Source organism: Callorhinus ursinus, unplaced genomic scaffold, assembly GCF_003265705.2.
Source record: "Callorhinus ursinus isolate GAN/ISIS: 27379988/994484 unplaced genomic scaffold, GSC_fseal_2.0 scaffold8, whole genome shotgun sequence".
NCBI lineage: Eukaryota > Metazoa > Chordata > Mammalia > Carnivora > Otariidae > Callorhinus > Callorhinus ursinus.
This window is the reverse complement of record NW_027397070.1, coordinates 27,388,100-27,404,816: the sequence shown is the minus strand read 5'-3', so window position 1 is coordinate 27,404,816 and position 16,717 is coordinate 27,388,100. Positions and strand designations below refer to the sequence as shown.

At 35.0% G+C, this 16,717-nt stretch overlaps 1 protein-coding gene across 4 annotated transcripts in view; it reads left to right on the top strand.

Moving 5' to 3' along the window:
- TXNDC16 (thioredoxin domain containing 16) overlaps positions 1–16,717 on the top strand; it is a 117,553-nt gene that overhangs the window by 84,878 nt on the left and 15,958 nt on the right. For 3 of the 4 annotated variants that reach the window (XM_073895225.1, XM_073895224.1, XM_073895223.1), the window contains 4 exons: positions 1,018–1,102; positions 2,771–2,909; positions 6,826–6,986; positions 9,371–9,561. In XM_073895225.1, coding sequence (XP_073751326.1) covers positions 1,018–1,102; positions 2,771–2,909; positions 6,826–6,986; positions 9,371–9,561 — 576 coding nt within the window. The remainder of the gene's footprint in view (positions 1–1,017; positions 1,103–2,770; positions 2,910–6,825; positions 6,987–9,370; positions 9,562–16,717) is intronic. The other variant, XR_012378987.1, reaches the window with a different exon arrangement.

Below are 16,717 nucleotides of genomic sequence, written 5' to 3'. Positions count from 1 at the left end.
AGTTATCGTTTGGCCTTCACTTGGCAAGAATACATCATTTTTTTTTTAAAGATTTTATCTGTTTCTTTGACAGAGAGAGAGAGCGAAAGCAGGAACCCAAGCAGGGGAGAGTGGGAGAGGGAGAAGCAGGCCTCCTGCCAAGCAGGGAGCCCAATGCAGTGCTCGATCCCAGGACCCTGGGATCATGACCTGATCCAAATGCAAATGCTTAGCGACTAAGCCACCCAGGCGCCCCAAGAATACATCATTTATATAAGTTTACCTCTGTTCTTTTCTCATTAATCTATGACTATTTAATTCAGACTTGCTTCTTGGTTATAAAATACTCATTAACATGATCCAGAATATACTGTTATTTATGGAAATGTATTCGGAAAGCTACTGAAATAATTTTTTAATATCTGTATCCTAACAAATGAAAAAAGACTGATACACAAATTAATCAAAGTTCAAAAGTAACAAAAACACATTACAGAAAATATGGGATATATAAAAAGACACAAATCCCTCATAATTGCTGAATCCTAACACAGATACTGTTAAAGGACTAGAATTTCTAGCCTTCTATTTTTTTCTGTGCATATAGGCACTTCTAGATTTTGTGATGATAATGTGTGCATCATTTCACATACTGCTTCTCTTTCCAGGCTATATATAAGATAGCTGTTTCCATTACTTTAGGAGTAGATTAAAAAGCAACAAATATTTATTCAGTAACTCCTTTGAGTTACTGATTAGATGTGCTATGATTAGAGTGCTATAAATTTGATAAATCACATTTAGAGTACATTTGTTTAGGGAACCATAATTACATTATATCAATTTACATTTCTGTAGTAATCAAAGGTCATAAGAAGAGCACAGATTTACTTTAGAACCGCTAAGTTATATGAGGTCTACCTGTAAATATTTGTCTTAATAATTGATAATAAATTACAACCGTTTATAAATCTGTCAGTTGAATAGCACACATAATTTTAAAGGTTTCAGATTTTTGTCTTGTCTATGTATTTATAGCAAAAGAAGATTTCACTGAAGCAGGAAACTACCTAAAAGGATGTGTTATCACTGGAATTTATTCTGAAGATGATGTTTTGATACTGTAAGTTTGTTGGTATTCTAATTTTAGAGAGGAAGAAGTTTGCAAAATAATATATTGTCTTTACACAGTTGATGAAGGAAAATAGGTCAGCAATATAACTAAATTTTTAATTTTCTTCAAAGAAGATCTGGGAAGTACCACCTGGCTATTTAGAATTTTTAGATACTCTTTTGCTTTAGGCTAGAGTTCCCAAAGGGACAACCTTGGATTCATACTATTTCATCTTCCTATAAAAAATTTCCTCTTCGGTTTCTATTACCTGCAGTTTTGGTTCTTTGAAATTATCAAAGTTTTTTGGGGAATTTTACATCTTGAGTGTCTGGGTTTTGATTTGCCACCAAGGTATATATAAAAATCAGAATTTTCTCATATTTCTACCAGAGTTTTAGGTAATATAACTATACCTGACAGTTCTACCCAATTTTGTTATTGCAAACATATACTAAATCGGTGCTTTTTTCACCCACATTAGTTGCTTTACTTGTAGAATGTAGGACTCTTGTGAACTACCAGATAGTTGCTTCAGAATGAAGGACTGAACTGAAAATTTGGAGATTATTAATGCATACACAATACATACAGTAATACATGTACATCACATTCTGCATTAATGGCTTATTTTCAGGTGCAAGTGGAGTTGGTAAGTCCCAATAATTTGTCTCGCTTACCTCCTGACTGTAATATTCCTAATTGTGATTTCTGAGCTTACATCTTGCATCCTGAACACTGATGACATATGCTCTTTATGATTAAGCTTCATTTCTATCCATGAAATCATACTGAACTCCAGATCTTTAGAAAATATGAGACCTGTTCACCTGACACATGGACAGTCACCCACTATTTTCTACTCTGCTGTCATGGTGCATTTAGCTGTGGTCAGCTAATCAACTGAGAGAGTCTTTCAGGTAATTTGAAGACTGGACCCTCTACTAATGCTTTTAGTATTATAACATCTATACTTTGTTTTAGCATCAGTTGAGATTTTACATGATATAAATGTGACTACCTCATGGGTCATTTCACACCAAGCATTTTTTTTTCTATTTAATTTAGTGATTTCCCTTTCTCATTAGCATAAGTAGTGGTAAGAAGGAGCAGATTTGGGCTCGGTTACAGTGGAGAGAGCATAGACTTTTTATCTGGGGCACCTTGGTTTGAATCCTATCTCTGCCATTTATCACTCTCTGAGTCCTGGTTTCCTCCTCTATCAAATGCAGGTGATAGTGGCCTTATTATAGGGCCATTCTGAGGGTTACATAAAAATGAATGTACCTGAAAGAGTGCCTGGAAAATGGTAGGTTTCTAGTAAAGACTTTTCTCCTTGCTCAGCAGTATGGTGAGCAGTCCAAAAGGGTTGAGAGCCATGCAGTATGTTCCTAATCCTGTTTAGACATTTCCTTGATGGGTAAGTTGTCTAGAGGAAAAAAAAATCTGACTATATTATTTTCTGTTGCTTTCTTTTAATTTAGGTTGTCAAGGCTCCTGAACTTCTTCAGATAGCCTTACACAGAAGATAAGTTTGCTGGGAAATTGAGTTCATTTTTTTCTTTAGTGGTAGGGCTTCCCCATTTGCTACTTCCCACTCTGACCGCTGGGGCTAATTGTTTATGTTTTTGATGACTTGCTGTATTTTATTGGAAATCTTAATACTGCGTTTCTCCATAGGTCAAATAAATATGCTGCAACCCTTCCCGCCCTGCTGCTGGCCAGACACAAAGAAGGCAAAATAGAGAGCATTCCATTAGCTAACTCCCCTGCACAAGACATAGTTCAAATAATAACAGATGCATTACTGGAAACATTTGTGAGTATATTTTATAATAAGGATGTTATTTAAAATAAAATCTAGACCAGTTAAAAATAGTCTGTTTTAATATGCCATTTTCCAGCTTTTGTTGGCACAGGGCATGATGTTTTGTGAGCTGAAGATTCATTGGGTTGCTCTGTTTCATTGTTCACTCATGCATACAGCTTCTCCAGTCCACTGCCAAAAGTTTACATGTCTTTGAATTATTTTTACTGCTGAGACTAGTGTAGCTGATGGCCAGCTGAAGGAAGTACTTAATCTAGGCTGAAATTTGGTATATATATTAAAGCACATGGATTTTGGAGAGTCAGGCTACCCAGCTTCAGATCCTTGCTTGATTCCTTACTGGCTCTTAACCTCTCTCTGCCTCACGTTCCACATGTGTAAAATGCAGGTGGTCATAGCACCTGCTGCAGAGACTTAATTGTGAAGACTAAGACATCTGTATGGTGTTCTGTGTCATATTTGGCCCGTGGTGAGCATTCAACAAATGTTAGCTAGTATTCTTACTTACACAGTTTTGGGACAAAATAGTGTCTTATGAAAAGCCTTTTCCACTGCTTCCTTTGAAAATAGTGAATTCAAGGGCATAACAGTTGTAACCTGCATTTCTCAATTTCAGTTGTTTTTGTATTTATATTAAACATAGCTAGAATATTGTAAATTTATGCTTTTCTGCATTTCTAAAGTGACATAAGAAGCATTATTATCAGCTATAAATACTAAATGAATATCCTCCTGTTGTTATGTTTCTTGCCATGATAGTCTAAATAACATTACATTTTAGGCTCAGAATAATGGCTGTAGTCTTTATTAAATCTTTTTGTGACCTTGGTTCTGTTCCCTCCCTTCTTCCCATTAAAGTTACAGGCTGTAATTAAAATCAAATCATTAATATTTTCAGGATGTAGTTTTCCAAATTATTGAGGTAACATTTTTGTATTTAATGACATGTTATTAAATGAATATTTCCTTAACCATATACATAGTGTAATATTTTTGGAATTATTATAAGCCTTTACCTTCCTTTTCCCAGATAATACAGAGAACTATTAAAGAGAAGAAAATTGGAATCAACCATATCCTCTTTGACCAAATTTAAATTGGGGGAAATATTTTCTCAAACATAAAAAAAAAATTCCATGTGTAGCTTTGTGATTGTCTTTTTATATAAGGGGTATTTCCATCAAGAAATGAAGATATACATACTGTTTTTTTAAATATCTATATAATATTCTGTTGCACTAAAAAAGCCACAATTTATTTAATTTCCTGTTGATGAATTTTAAGTTGTCTTTAGTTTTACTCAGGGACCAGCCTTGTGCGTAATCTTTGGGTGTTTCCATGATTCCATACTCATGGTAAATGCACAGATTTGAATTGCTAGTCCAAAGGGCATGCACATGTTTAAGGCTGCTGATACTTGTTCCTGTTTTGCATGAGAAGAGATTAGAACATTTTACTCTTTCATCTTTGCTTGACTGGTGGATAAAAAATTGGCATCTATTTTTTAAGATTATATTCTTTAAGGCTGAGAAACTTGGGGCAAACTTAACTATCAGAATCTGTTTATAAGTTAAGCATTGTGGCAGTGTTTCCAGTTTTATAGTGTTTTGGTTTACAGCGTTCGACTAAAAACCGAACAGCTATAATAAAAATTGTTTTGCTTTTAGTTTATGACCTTTCCATAAATTCTAAAACCCTCAAGTGGTTATTAAATTTTTTTTAAAGATTTTATTTATTTATTCATGAGAAACAGAGAGAGGGAGAGGGAGAAGCGGGCTCCCTGCGGTACTCGATCCCAGGACTCTGGGATCATGACCTGAGCTGAAGGCAGACACTTAACTGACTGAGCTACCCAGGAGCCCAAGGTTATTAAATTTCTTAAAGCTGCTCTATGTTGGAGATTTAAGTCTAGAGTATGTAGCAGCCAGCCAGCCAGCCACAAGCTCATCTCCTGGTCTGCACTAAGATGCTAGAAAGACTTTGGTTTCTTCATCTGGATAGGAAGGAGAAATGGGTGAACAGACATTAAACATTTTTTATATGGCATTCAGTTTTTATTTTAATGAACCTGATGATAAATCAGGCTAGGTAAATAATGCCCAAATCTGAAATACACGATAATTAACTACATAAGCAATGATCTATTCAAGGCTGTCACGTTTAAACATAGTTTAATAGCACTTTGCTCAGATATGTTAATTTCCTTTAATTATAACTTTTATTATGGATAAGTTACAGCCTCTTGTATACTCAGATAGCCAAAGGACACCTTCCTATTACCATATTTGATGACGTTTTCTCTAAGTAGCAACCAAAACTATTGACAATGCTTTTTCTTTTCAAAATTCTCTGTTCCTCTGGCTTTTGCAGTTCAGTCCTCTCCAGATACCTCCTTCAACCCTCTGGCCACTCTAGAATTCCATCTTCAATCTTCAGTCTTTTTCTTCTTTTTGCTGTTCTTTCTTTGGGAAATTTTGTCCATACCCATAATTTCTCCCATCAGTATACCAGCTGATGATTCCTAAATCTGAGTTCCTGATCTTTTCCTCCTCAATTCACAGAACTCTTGGTCTTTCTTCCCTGAAATGCCTGTCACCGGTCTGTCTTTTCACAGATTCATATTCTAGTTAGCTTTCTAAAACAGGCATAACCATGTCGCTCATTTGATATAAGATCTTCTCAGTATTTCTGAGAGCTAGAACACCTATCAAGGCATTTTCCCATCTGGTCTTACAGCCACATCTGCCTCTTGCATGCCTCAGTCTGGCAGACTTCACTCCCACTGTTCCCAGATGGCATGAATGCTCTCAGACCTCTCTGCCTATCCCCACGATGCTCCCTATATCTGGAATCCCGGCTCTAGCACATACCTTCTTCTGTCAAGATCTTATTTCTTGCCCAAGGCCAAATCAAATATCACTTCCTAAAATCATCCATGAGCTCCCATACTTTGTTTTTTTTTAGCTTAATTTTGTCCTACATTAAATTTTCTTGGATCACAGCAGTTTGTCTACCTCTCTCCTCCTTTAGAGTAGGAGCGCTTTGAGGGCAGGGAAAGTATCTTCCTTCTTTCTGATTCAGTACCCAGCATAACATTTTAAACTTTGTAGTGGTGGCTCCATCTCCCCTCGTTTCAGATCTGCTCAGAGTGAGGAGATCTGCTGGCCTGATGAGATCTATCAATTTTTGGAAGGGGATATAACCTGTGTAGAAGATTAAGGATGAGAATTAACATAAGAAGACAACATAGGGGAAATTTGGAGAAGAGGGGATCTAAGATTTAAGTCATGAAAGAGGAAGGTGTGAGAAGAGGATTGCAAGTGTGAAAGAGAAAGAATTAGAAGAAAAATGAGAATTGGCAGAGGAAAGTGGCTTTGAGAACTAAATAAGGAAAAGTACATACTAGAGTTTGGTATTTGGGCTTAAACTGAAGAGAAATGAGACTGATATTTTTGTTTAAACATGTTTTGATTATATTAATTATGCTAAAATCATAAATATTGAAACAAAATAAGATTTTTATTTTAAGTAATCATAGATGTTGAAGGATTGTACCTTTAGAGCTCAGCATTTTTGCCTCCAAAATTTTATGTTAGATACAATAAGAGTTTTGTTTGTCATATGTGTGTTGTCTAATCTGGTCCAGATTTTAGTGTAAGAAATTATTAGAAGTGGTACATCCTTGTAAAACAGGGAACTCGTTTATCTTCAAATTAGCTTTATTTTGGAAATAACTCATTAAGTGAGCTTAAATAAAAAACTCTTGATATTTATAGTTATTAGTATAGGAAAATCTCCACTTAAAATATGTTTGAATTACATTTTACAAACTAAAATTGCATGAGTGATTTAAACATTATTTTTATTTTATGTCTCATCATTCTCCATGTTTGTTCTTTTTTAACAGCCAGAAATCACTGTGGAAAATCTTCCCATTTATTTAAGACTTCAGAAACCATTACTTATTTTATTCAGTGACGGCAGCATAAATCCTCAGTATAAAAAAGCAATATTGACGCTGGTAAACGAGAAACACTTGGATTCACTTACCCCTTGCTGGTTAAATCTGTAAGTATATTTTTATTTTTTAATATGTAAAAGGGAAGAAACTATAATGATTACATTTTCATTAGGAAATGAAATTCTCTGTATCTTTGGAGTTAATATTATGGGACCAGTGTATAAGTTATGATAGTTTAGTAACTCAACTTCCTCATATGGTCTAAGATGACCTTGTTTTAGATTGAATTCTGTTCTACAATAAATTTTTTATTTTGCTGAATGGTATTTTTTTTCAGGGGTATATAGGTATAATTGACAAAATTGTAAGATATTTAAAGTGTACATTGTGGTGATTTGATACATGTATACATTGTGAAGGATTCTTCCATGTAATTAACATATTCATTACCTCACATTTTATGTATATATATATTTATATATATATATGGGGAGGGAGTAAGAACATTTAAGTCTACTCTCTTAGCAAATTTCAATTACACAGTGTTCACAACTATAGTCACCATGTTATACATTAGATCCTCAGACCTTATTCATTCATCTTACAGCTGAAAGTTTCTTTCCTTTTCCCAACCTCTTCCTATTTCCCCCAACCCTGAGTCCCGGGCAACCACTTTTCTACTCTGGTTCTGTGAGTTTGACTTTTTGATTTTTCACATAAGTGATACCATGTAGTATTTGTCTTTCACTGTCTGGGTTATTTCACTTGGCGTAATGCCCTCAGAGTCCATCCATGTTGTAGCAAAGAGCAGGATTTTCTTCTTTCTCATGACTGAATAATATTCCATTGTATATGTACCACATCTTGGGTTGTTTCCATATCTTGGCTATTGCAAATAATGCTGCAATAAACACGGGAGTGCATATATCTCTTCACTGTCTTGTTTTCATCTCTTTTGGATAAATGCCCAGAAGTAGGATTGCTGGATCAGGTGGTAGTTCTATTTCAATTTTTTGAGGAACGACCTTGCTGTTTTCCATAGTGGCTGTACCAATTTACATTCTCACCAACAGTGTACAAGGGTTCCCTTTTCTTTACATTTGTTATCTTTTGTCTTTTTGATACTAGTCATTTTAACAGGGTTGAGGTGGTATCTCGTGGTTTTGTTTTGCATTCTCTAATTTCCCTAATTAGTGATGTGGAGCATCTTTTCATGTGTCTGTCGGCCATCTGTATGTGTCTTCTTTGTAAAAATGTCTATTCAGTTCCTCTGCCAATTTTTAAATTGGATTGTTTGTGTTCTTTGCTGTTATGTGTGTTCTTTAGTTATTTTGGATATAAACCCCTTATCAGATAGATGATTTGCAAATATTTTCTCTCATTCCAAAAGTTGCCTTTTCATTTAGTTGATGGTTTCCTTTGCTATGCAGAAGCTTTTTAATTTGATGTAGTCCACTTATTTATTTTTACTTATGTTACCTTTTCCTTTTGGTCTCATACAAATTTTAAGAAGTAGTAATTTTTTTTATTTTAAAAGTAATTGATGTCCATTGAAGCAAATACAGAAAAATAAACATTGTGATATTTTGGCATTTTTCTTCAGTTCCTTTTTCTGTACTTTTATATTTTTAAAATGCACCCTAAAATGTTACAAATAATTTTCAGTGCATTCACCAACAATATTTTCTGTTATGTTTTCTAGATGTGTGGCTTGTGTTACATTTAATGTCTGTGAACGCAGTTCACATAAATACATACTATCTATTGTTCAAATTCATCAAATGAAAAGACATTTTTAATTCATTTGAAAAACTACAAGAATGAGGCAATGTACATTTTTTTTTTCCCGTGAAGAGTTCACCAACAGTACAACATACTGCTTAAGACAAAATTTTCCCAGGGCTTTGTAGGTATCTCAGAGTAAAACAGTATTTTCCATAATGTGGGATGTGCTGTTTTAGGAAACCTAGGTATCTTAAAAGTTACGGTTTCTGTGTATGACCAAAACTTTTAAAAAATGTTTTTAATTTGAAATTAACCCCTTCTCTTTGTTCCTGAGGAAAAACAACTTTATTTGGAGAAGAAGTATTTATTATAAATATCTTGTTATTTTATATTTTGTAACCATTTAATTTTTAAGGCAACATGTGATCAGATACTTGGCTCAACGTTGGAGGGAGCCTATTGATTATATCAAACCCAAATTGACAGATCTTTGAACTATGACTGGTTTTCATGAAAATAGTCACTGACTGCCTTTTTTTTTTTTTTTTTGCCCTAAGAGAAACACAGTGCCCACATTAAAAGAAACTCTTTAAGAATCTGATTACTAATAACATAGTTATAGACCTCTTGGTTTTTAGGATCTCTTTTTATAAAATAAACTTAATGACATGATACTATATTTAAAGTTTAATGTTCCACAACCTGTTAAATTCATAATTTTTTTATAGAGAGAAATAATAACGTGTTCAATTGCTCCCTTTTGCAGAAAGAATACTCCTGTCGGAAGAGGAGTCTTGCAGGCATATTTTGATGCTCTGCCTCCCCTTCCTCTTCTTGTTGTAGTCAATCTGCATTCAGGTGGCCACGTATTTGCATTTCCTTCGGACCAGGCTATCACTGAACAAAACCTTTTATTGTGGCTGAAGAAACTGGAAGCAGGACTTGAGAGTCACATCAGTAAGTTTCCTGTTTTAATACACCCAGTTATGTGTTTTCATAGATTTTTAAACTGAATTATAGCTAATACATGCTAGAATGAGTTGAATTGTAATGTTTGTAAGTATCTTAAATATTAATATGTTATAACATTGTCCATGGAACAATCTTCTCTGTGGTATTTATTACCCTGAGAAAATAAGTACCATTACATTACATTTTATTAAATTTAATGACAGTAATAACTAACATTTATTGAATGCTGAGTAGGTGTCTAGCACAATGCTAAGTGATTCACCTGTGTTAACTCATTTAATTCTCCTAAAAGTCATAGGAAGTATTGTTACCTGTAGAAGAGTTAGGTAACTAGTTCAAAGTTAAATAACCAGTAAATAAGGAAGCTTGGATTCCAACCTGCATCTCTTTTACTCCAGAGCCAGAATTTTGAACTGTAACAAAATAGATCTTGGTCAATTTATGATGCTGGCTTATGATATGTCATAGTCTCTACTTTTCTAAAACATATGTGAATTTATATCTGTGGTACAGATGTATATGTTAATTTATGTACAATTGTGGTAACAGGCCTGTTGCTATAATTTAAATAAGAAGTAATAAACTAGATCATTAATATATTGAGGAAATAGTGTGAAATTTGATGTAATGAAAAATCTCCTGAGATACTACCCAAGGATTTTGTTATTGGATACCAGATGAACTATATTTTGACATTGTTCCATGACAGAATCCTGAAATGGGTGTGTGTATATAAATATGTATGTGTATATATATATATATACACACACACACAGTTCTTGTGTACAAACTCCAATTCAGTGTTTTATTGTCCCTCAGCCAGCTTGCATAGTGTGAATCTATCATTATATATATTTGTGTATATTTAGTCAGATACCTAATTTAAGTGTCAGTCATTGCAGCACACCTGTTCTTTCCAGGTGGTCTGCTTCATTTCTGTTAAGTTAGGCAGTTTTAACGATGTTTAACCTGCCTATGGATGATATTTTTATATTGAAATCTAATTCGCATACCATGAAATTCATCCTTTTAAAGTGTACAATTCAGTAGTTTTTAGTGTATTCACAAGGTCATGCAACCATTACCGCTGTTGAATTCCAGAACATTTCATCACCCCAAAAAGAAACCCCCTACCCATTAGCAGTCACTCTCTCTTCTCCTTCCGTCCACTCCCTGGCGATATACTTTATGTCTTGATAGATTTACCTATTCTAGACAATTTATATAAATGGAATCATATAACATGTGGCCTTTGGATCTGGCTTTTTCACTTAGTATCTAAATTTTCAAGGATCATTGATGTTATAACATGAATCAATAGTTCATTTCTTTTTATGGATGAATAATATATGGATGAATAATATTTCATTGTATGGATATACCACATTTGTTTATCCACCAGTTGGACATTTGGGTTGCCTCCACATTTTGGCTATTATAAATAGTGCTGCTATGAACATTCCTGTACATGGTTTTTTTTTTTTTTCCCCTCCTTATGCCAGTACCACACTGTCTTGAATGCTACAGCTTTATAGTTGGCTTTAAATTGGGAAATTTGATCCTCCAACTTTGTTCTTTATTTCCAAGATGATTCTGGCTATTCTGGGTGCTGTTAGATGGATTAGGTCTTAATTTAATATTTTCCTAGGAAATGTGAAAATTTAACTATATTTAAGATGTAATCTGGAAGGAGGTCTTTCTGTGTTGTTACCACTCATCTCTGACTCACTCATTCTGGTCACATGGTATAGGGGTCCTTCCAGTTGTAGGTTTTGAGCTCTTGAGACTCTATGTTCACTTCTCTATCTACATTGCTATTTTATAGGCTTGAATGATGTGTAATCATTTTGTAGTTACAGTGTGACAATTGAAGGAGAGAGAGAGTTTCCCAAACAAAAGTTAAAGGAGCTCATCACCAGTAAGCCAGCCTTACAAGAAATGTTAAAGGGAATTATTTAAGTGGAAAAGAAAAGGCCATAACCAGAAGGAGATTATGAAAGAAAAAATCTCACTGTTAAAAGCAAACATAAAGATCGTGGATCAGTCACTTATAACTAGTATGAAGATTAAAAGACAAAAGTAGTAAAATCAGCCATCTCTTAATTAATTGATACACAAAATAAAAAGATGTAAAATATGACACCAAAGACATAAAACTGGGGTGTGGGAGAAATAGTAAAAATGTAGTGCTTTTAGAATGTTTTCAAACTTAAGTGACCATCAACTTAAGATGGACTACTGTATACATAGTCATGATAACCACAAACCAAAAATCTATAATAGATACTCAAAAAATAAAGAGAAAGGAATCCAAACATAACACTAAAGAAAGTCATCAAATCACAAGGGAAGAGGACAAGAGAAGGAACATAGAAGAACTATAAAAACAGCCAGAAAACCATTAATAAGGGGTGCCTGGGTGGCTCAGTTGTTAAGCGTCTGCCTTCAGCTCAGGCCCTGATCGAGCCCCATATCGGGTTCCCTGCTCCGGGGGAAGCCTGCTTCTCCCTCTCCCACGCCCCTGCTTGTGTTCACTCTCTCACTGTGTCTCTATCAACTAAATAAATAATATCTTTAAAAAGAAACCATTAATAAAATGGCAATAAATACACACTTATCAATAATTATTATTTTTAAAGATTTTATGTTATTTTTTTTAAAGATTTTTATTTATTGGTCAGAAAGGGAGCAGCAGGTAGAGGGAGAAGCAGGCTCCTCTCTCAGCCAGGAGCCTGATATGGAACTTGATCCCAGGACCCTGGGATCATGACCTGAGCCAAAGGCAGAGGCTTAGCCGATTGAGCCACCCAGGTGCCCCTAAAGATTTTATTTTTAAGTAATTTCCACACCCAACATGGGGCTTGAACTCACAACCCCAAGATCATGAGTCGCATGCTCTACTGACTGAGCCAGACAGGTACCCCTTATTAATAATTACTTTAAGTGTAAGTAGGCTAAATGTGCCAGTCAAAAGATGAAATAACAAGACCCATCTATGTTCTTCCTACAAGAGACTCGCTTCAGACTTAAAGATACATACAGACTGAAAGTGAAAGGATGAGGAAAGATATTTCATGCAAATGGAAACAAAAAGCTGGGGTAATAATACTTATATCAGGCAATATAAACATTAAAACAAAGACTGTAACAAGAGACAGTGAAGGGCATAACAATAATAAAGGGATCAATCCAACAAGAAGATATAACAGTTGTAAATATCTAGGCACCCAATATAGGAGCACCTAATTAAGCAAATATTAACAGACATAAAGGGAGGGGTGCCTGGGTGGCTTAGTTGGTTAAGCATCTGCCTTTGGCTCAGGTCATGATCCTAGAGTCCTGGGATTGAGCCCCATATCAGGCTCCCTGCTCAGCGCGGCAGGGGGGGGCACTCTGCTTCTCCCTCTGCCTCTGCCCTTTCCCCTCCACTCGTGTTCTGTCTCTCACTTTCTCAAATAAATAAATAAAATCTTAAAAAAAAAAAACAGACATGAAGGGAGAAATTGACAGTAATACAATACTGGTAGGGGACTTTAACACCCCAGCACATCAATGGATACGGAACACCCAGACTGAAAATCAGTAGGGAAAACAGTGGCTTTGAATGACAGATCAGATGGACTTAACAGATATATATAGAACATTTCAACCTAAAACAGCAGAATACACATTCTTTGCAAGTACGCATGGAATATTCTCTGGGATAGATCACAGGTTAGGCCACAAAACAAGTCTCAATAAATTCAAGAAGTTTGAAATCATATCATGCATTTTTTTTTCCCACTACAATGGTATGGAACTAGAAATTAGAAGAAAAAAAAAGCTGGAGAAAAACCCCACAAACACATAGAGGTTAAACAGCATGTCATTAAACAACCAATGGGTCAACAAAGAAATCAAAGAGGAAATAAAAAAATACCTGCTGACAAATGAAAATGGATACACATCAGTTCAAAATCTTTGGGAGGCAGCAAAAACACTTCTAAGAGGGCAGTCTATAGCAATATAGGCCTCCTTCAAGAAACAAGAAAATCTCAAACAATCTAACCTTATACCTAAAAGAGTTAGAAAAAGAACAAAGCCCAAAGTTATAGAAGGAAGGAAAAAATAAAGATTAGAATGGAAATAAATGATTAGAGACTGAAAAAAATAGAAAAGATCAATGAAACTAAGATTTTGTTCTTTAAAAAGAAACAAATCGATAGACCTTTATCCAGACTCAATCAGGAAAGAGAACTCAAATATATTCAGAGATGAAAGAGAAGTTATAACCAACACCACAGAAGTACCAAGGATTGTAAGAGACTACCATGAAAAATTATATGCTAAAAAATTGTACAACCTAGAAGAAATGGATACATTCCTAGAAACTTACAAACTTCTAAGACTGAATCAGGAAAAAACAGAAAGTCTGAATAAACCAATTACTCATACCAGTATTGAATCAATAATCAAAAAACTTCCAACAAAAAAAGTCCTAGACCGGAAGGCTTCACAGGTGAATTCTACCAAACATTTAAAGAAGAATTAATATACCATACTCATGGATTGGAAGAATTAATACTGTTTATATGTCCATACTACAAAGCAGTCTACAGATTCAATGCAGTCCTTATTAGAATACCAAGGATATCTTCACAGAACTAAAATTTGTGTGAAACAACAAAAGACTTCCAAAGCAATCTTGAGAAAGAAGAACAAAGCTGGAGGTATCACAATCCTAGTTTTCAAACAGTATTGCAAAGCTATATTAATCAAAACAGAATGGTACTGGTACAAAAATAGACACATGGATCAATGGCACTGAAGAGCGAGCCTAGCAATAAACCCACACTTAAAAGGTTAATTATAGCAAATGAGTCCAGAATATACAATGGGAAAAGACAGTTTCTTTAATAAATGATGCTGGGAAAATTGGACAGCTACATGGAAAAGAATGAAACTGGATCACTTTCTTATACCATACACAAAAATAAATTAAAAATAGAATAAATACCTAAATATAAGAACTGAAATCATAAAAGTTAATCTTAAAGGAAAATGTAGGCAGTAAACTCTTGGACATCAGCCTTAGCAATATTTTTCTTGATGGTCCTGAGGCAAGGTAAACAAAAGCAAAAACAGTTGGGACTCTATCAACCTAAAAAGCTTTTGCACAGCAAAGGAAACCATCAACAAAATGAAAAGACAACCTACTTAATGGGAGAAGATATTTGCAAATGATATATCCAATGAGGGGCTAATATCTAAAATGTATAAAGAACACATATACCTCAACACCAAGAAAACAAATAATCCTGTTTAAAAATGGGCAGAGGATCTTCCAAAGAAGACATACTGGTGGCCAACAGACACATGAAAAGATGTTCAGCATCACTCATCATCAGGGAAATACAAATCAAAACCACAATGAGATATCACTTCATACTAGTCAGAATGGCTAATATCAAAAAGACAAGAAATAGTAAGTGTTGGCAAGGATGTGGAGAAAAGAGAACCCTTGTGGACTGTTGGTGGGAATGTAAATTGGTACAGCTGCTGTGGAAAAGAGTAAGGAGGTTCCTCAAGAAATTAAAAATAGAAATACCATGTGACTTAGTAATTCCACTTCTGAGTATTTACACAAAGAAATTGAAAACACTAATTTGAAAAGATATATGCACCCCTATGTTTACTGTAGCATTATTTACAAGAACAAAGACATGGACACAACACAAGTGTCCATTGATAGATGAATAGAAAAAGAAGGTGTGATATTTATACTAAACAATGGGATATTGCTCAGCCATAAAAGAGAATGAAATCTTGCCATTTGTCACAGCATAGGTGGATGTAGAGAGTATTATGGTAAGTGAAATAAGACGGAGGAACACAAATACTGTATGATATTACTTATATATGGAATCTAAAAAACAAAACAAATGAACAAAACAGAAACAGACACAGGAACTAGTGGTTTTCAGAGGGGAGGGGAGTGGAGGAGGGATGGACAAAATAGGGGAAGGGGATTAAGAGGTACAAACTTCAGTTATGAGTCATGGGGATGAAAAGTACATTTTAGGGAATATAGTTAATATGCCATTTTTGTATGGTGACAGTAACTAGACATATGGCGATCATTTCATAATGTATATGAATGTCAAATCATTGTGTTGTATACCTGAAGCTAATATTGTGTTAACAGTACTTCAATTAAAAAAATAAAAATAATAAAAAAGGTGGTGATGTTCAAAGGTGCAAAAATCTGAGCTCATAATCCAACCCCCTTGATTATTTAATGGTGTGGCTCTAGGCAAGTCTTTGTTTCTTCTCTGCAACTGTAAAGTGAGATTAATAGTTCCTACTCTATGTCATGTACTTATTTTATTTTAATTTTTTTAAAGCTTTTTAAAATTTATCTGAGAGACAGAATGAGCACAAGCAAGCGGAGGGGCAGAGGGAGAGGCAGAAGCAGACTCCCTGCTGAGTAGGGAGCCAGACATGGGGCTCAATCCCAGGACCCTGAGATCATGACCTGAGCCGAAGGCAGACGCTTAACCAACTAAGCCACCCAGGCGCCCCTCACATACTTATTTTAAAAATCAAGTAAAATTATGTATGTAAAGGTACTTTGTAAGGTGTGAAATCTAAAGTATTATCAGTCTTACAGAGATCTTTTCCACAAGGAGTATTTGTAGGGCTTTGATTCCTCAACTCATTACCAAGAAGAATGAACCAGAATTATTATTATTTTAGTTTCCTGAGAGATTAGAGTGTGTTCCAGGGTAATTTTGTTAATGCCTTTGCTAACTCTTTGAGGGGTTTCCATTATTTCTTTGTACCAGTGTGCCTATTCTTAAATTATCCCTGCAGGGCGCCTGGGTGGCTCAGTTGGTTAAGCGACTGCCTTCGGCTCAGGTCATGATCCTGGAGTCCCAGAATCGAGTCCCGCATTGGGCTCCCTGCTCAGCGGGGAGTCTGCTTCTCCCTCTGACCCTCCCCTCTCTCATGTGCTCTCTCTCTCTCTCATTCTCGCTCTCAAATAAATAAATAAAATCTTTAAAAAAAAAATTATCCCTGCAGCCTCTGCAGCAGAAAAGAAGCAAACTGAGCAGTACTTTTATGTATTGGGTCCTGTCTTCTCTGCCAAAAGGACCTGGTC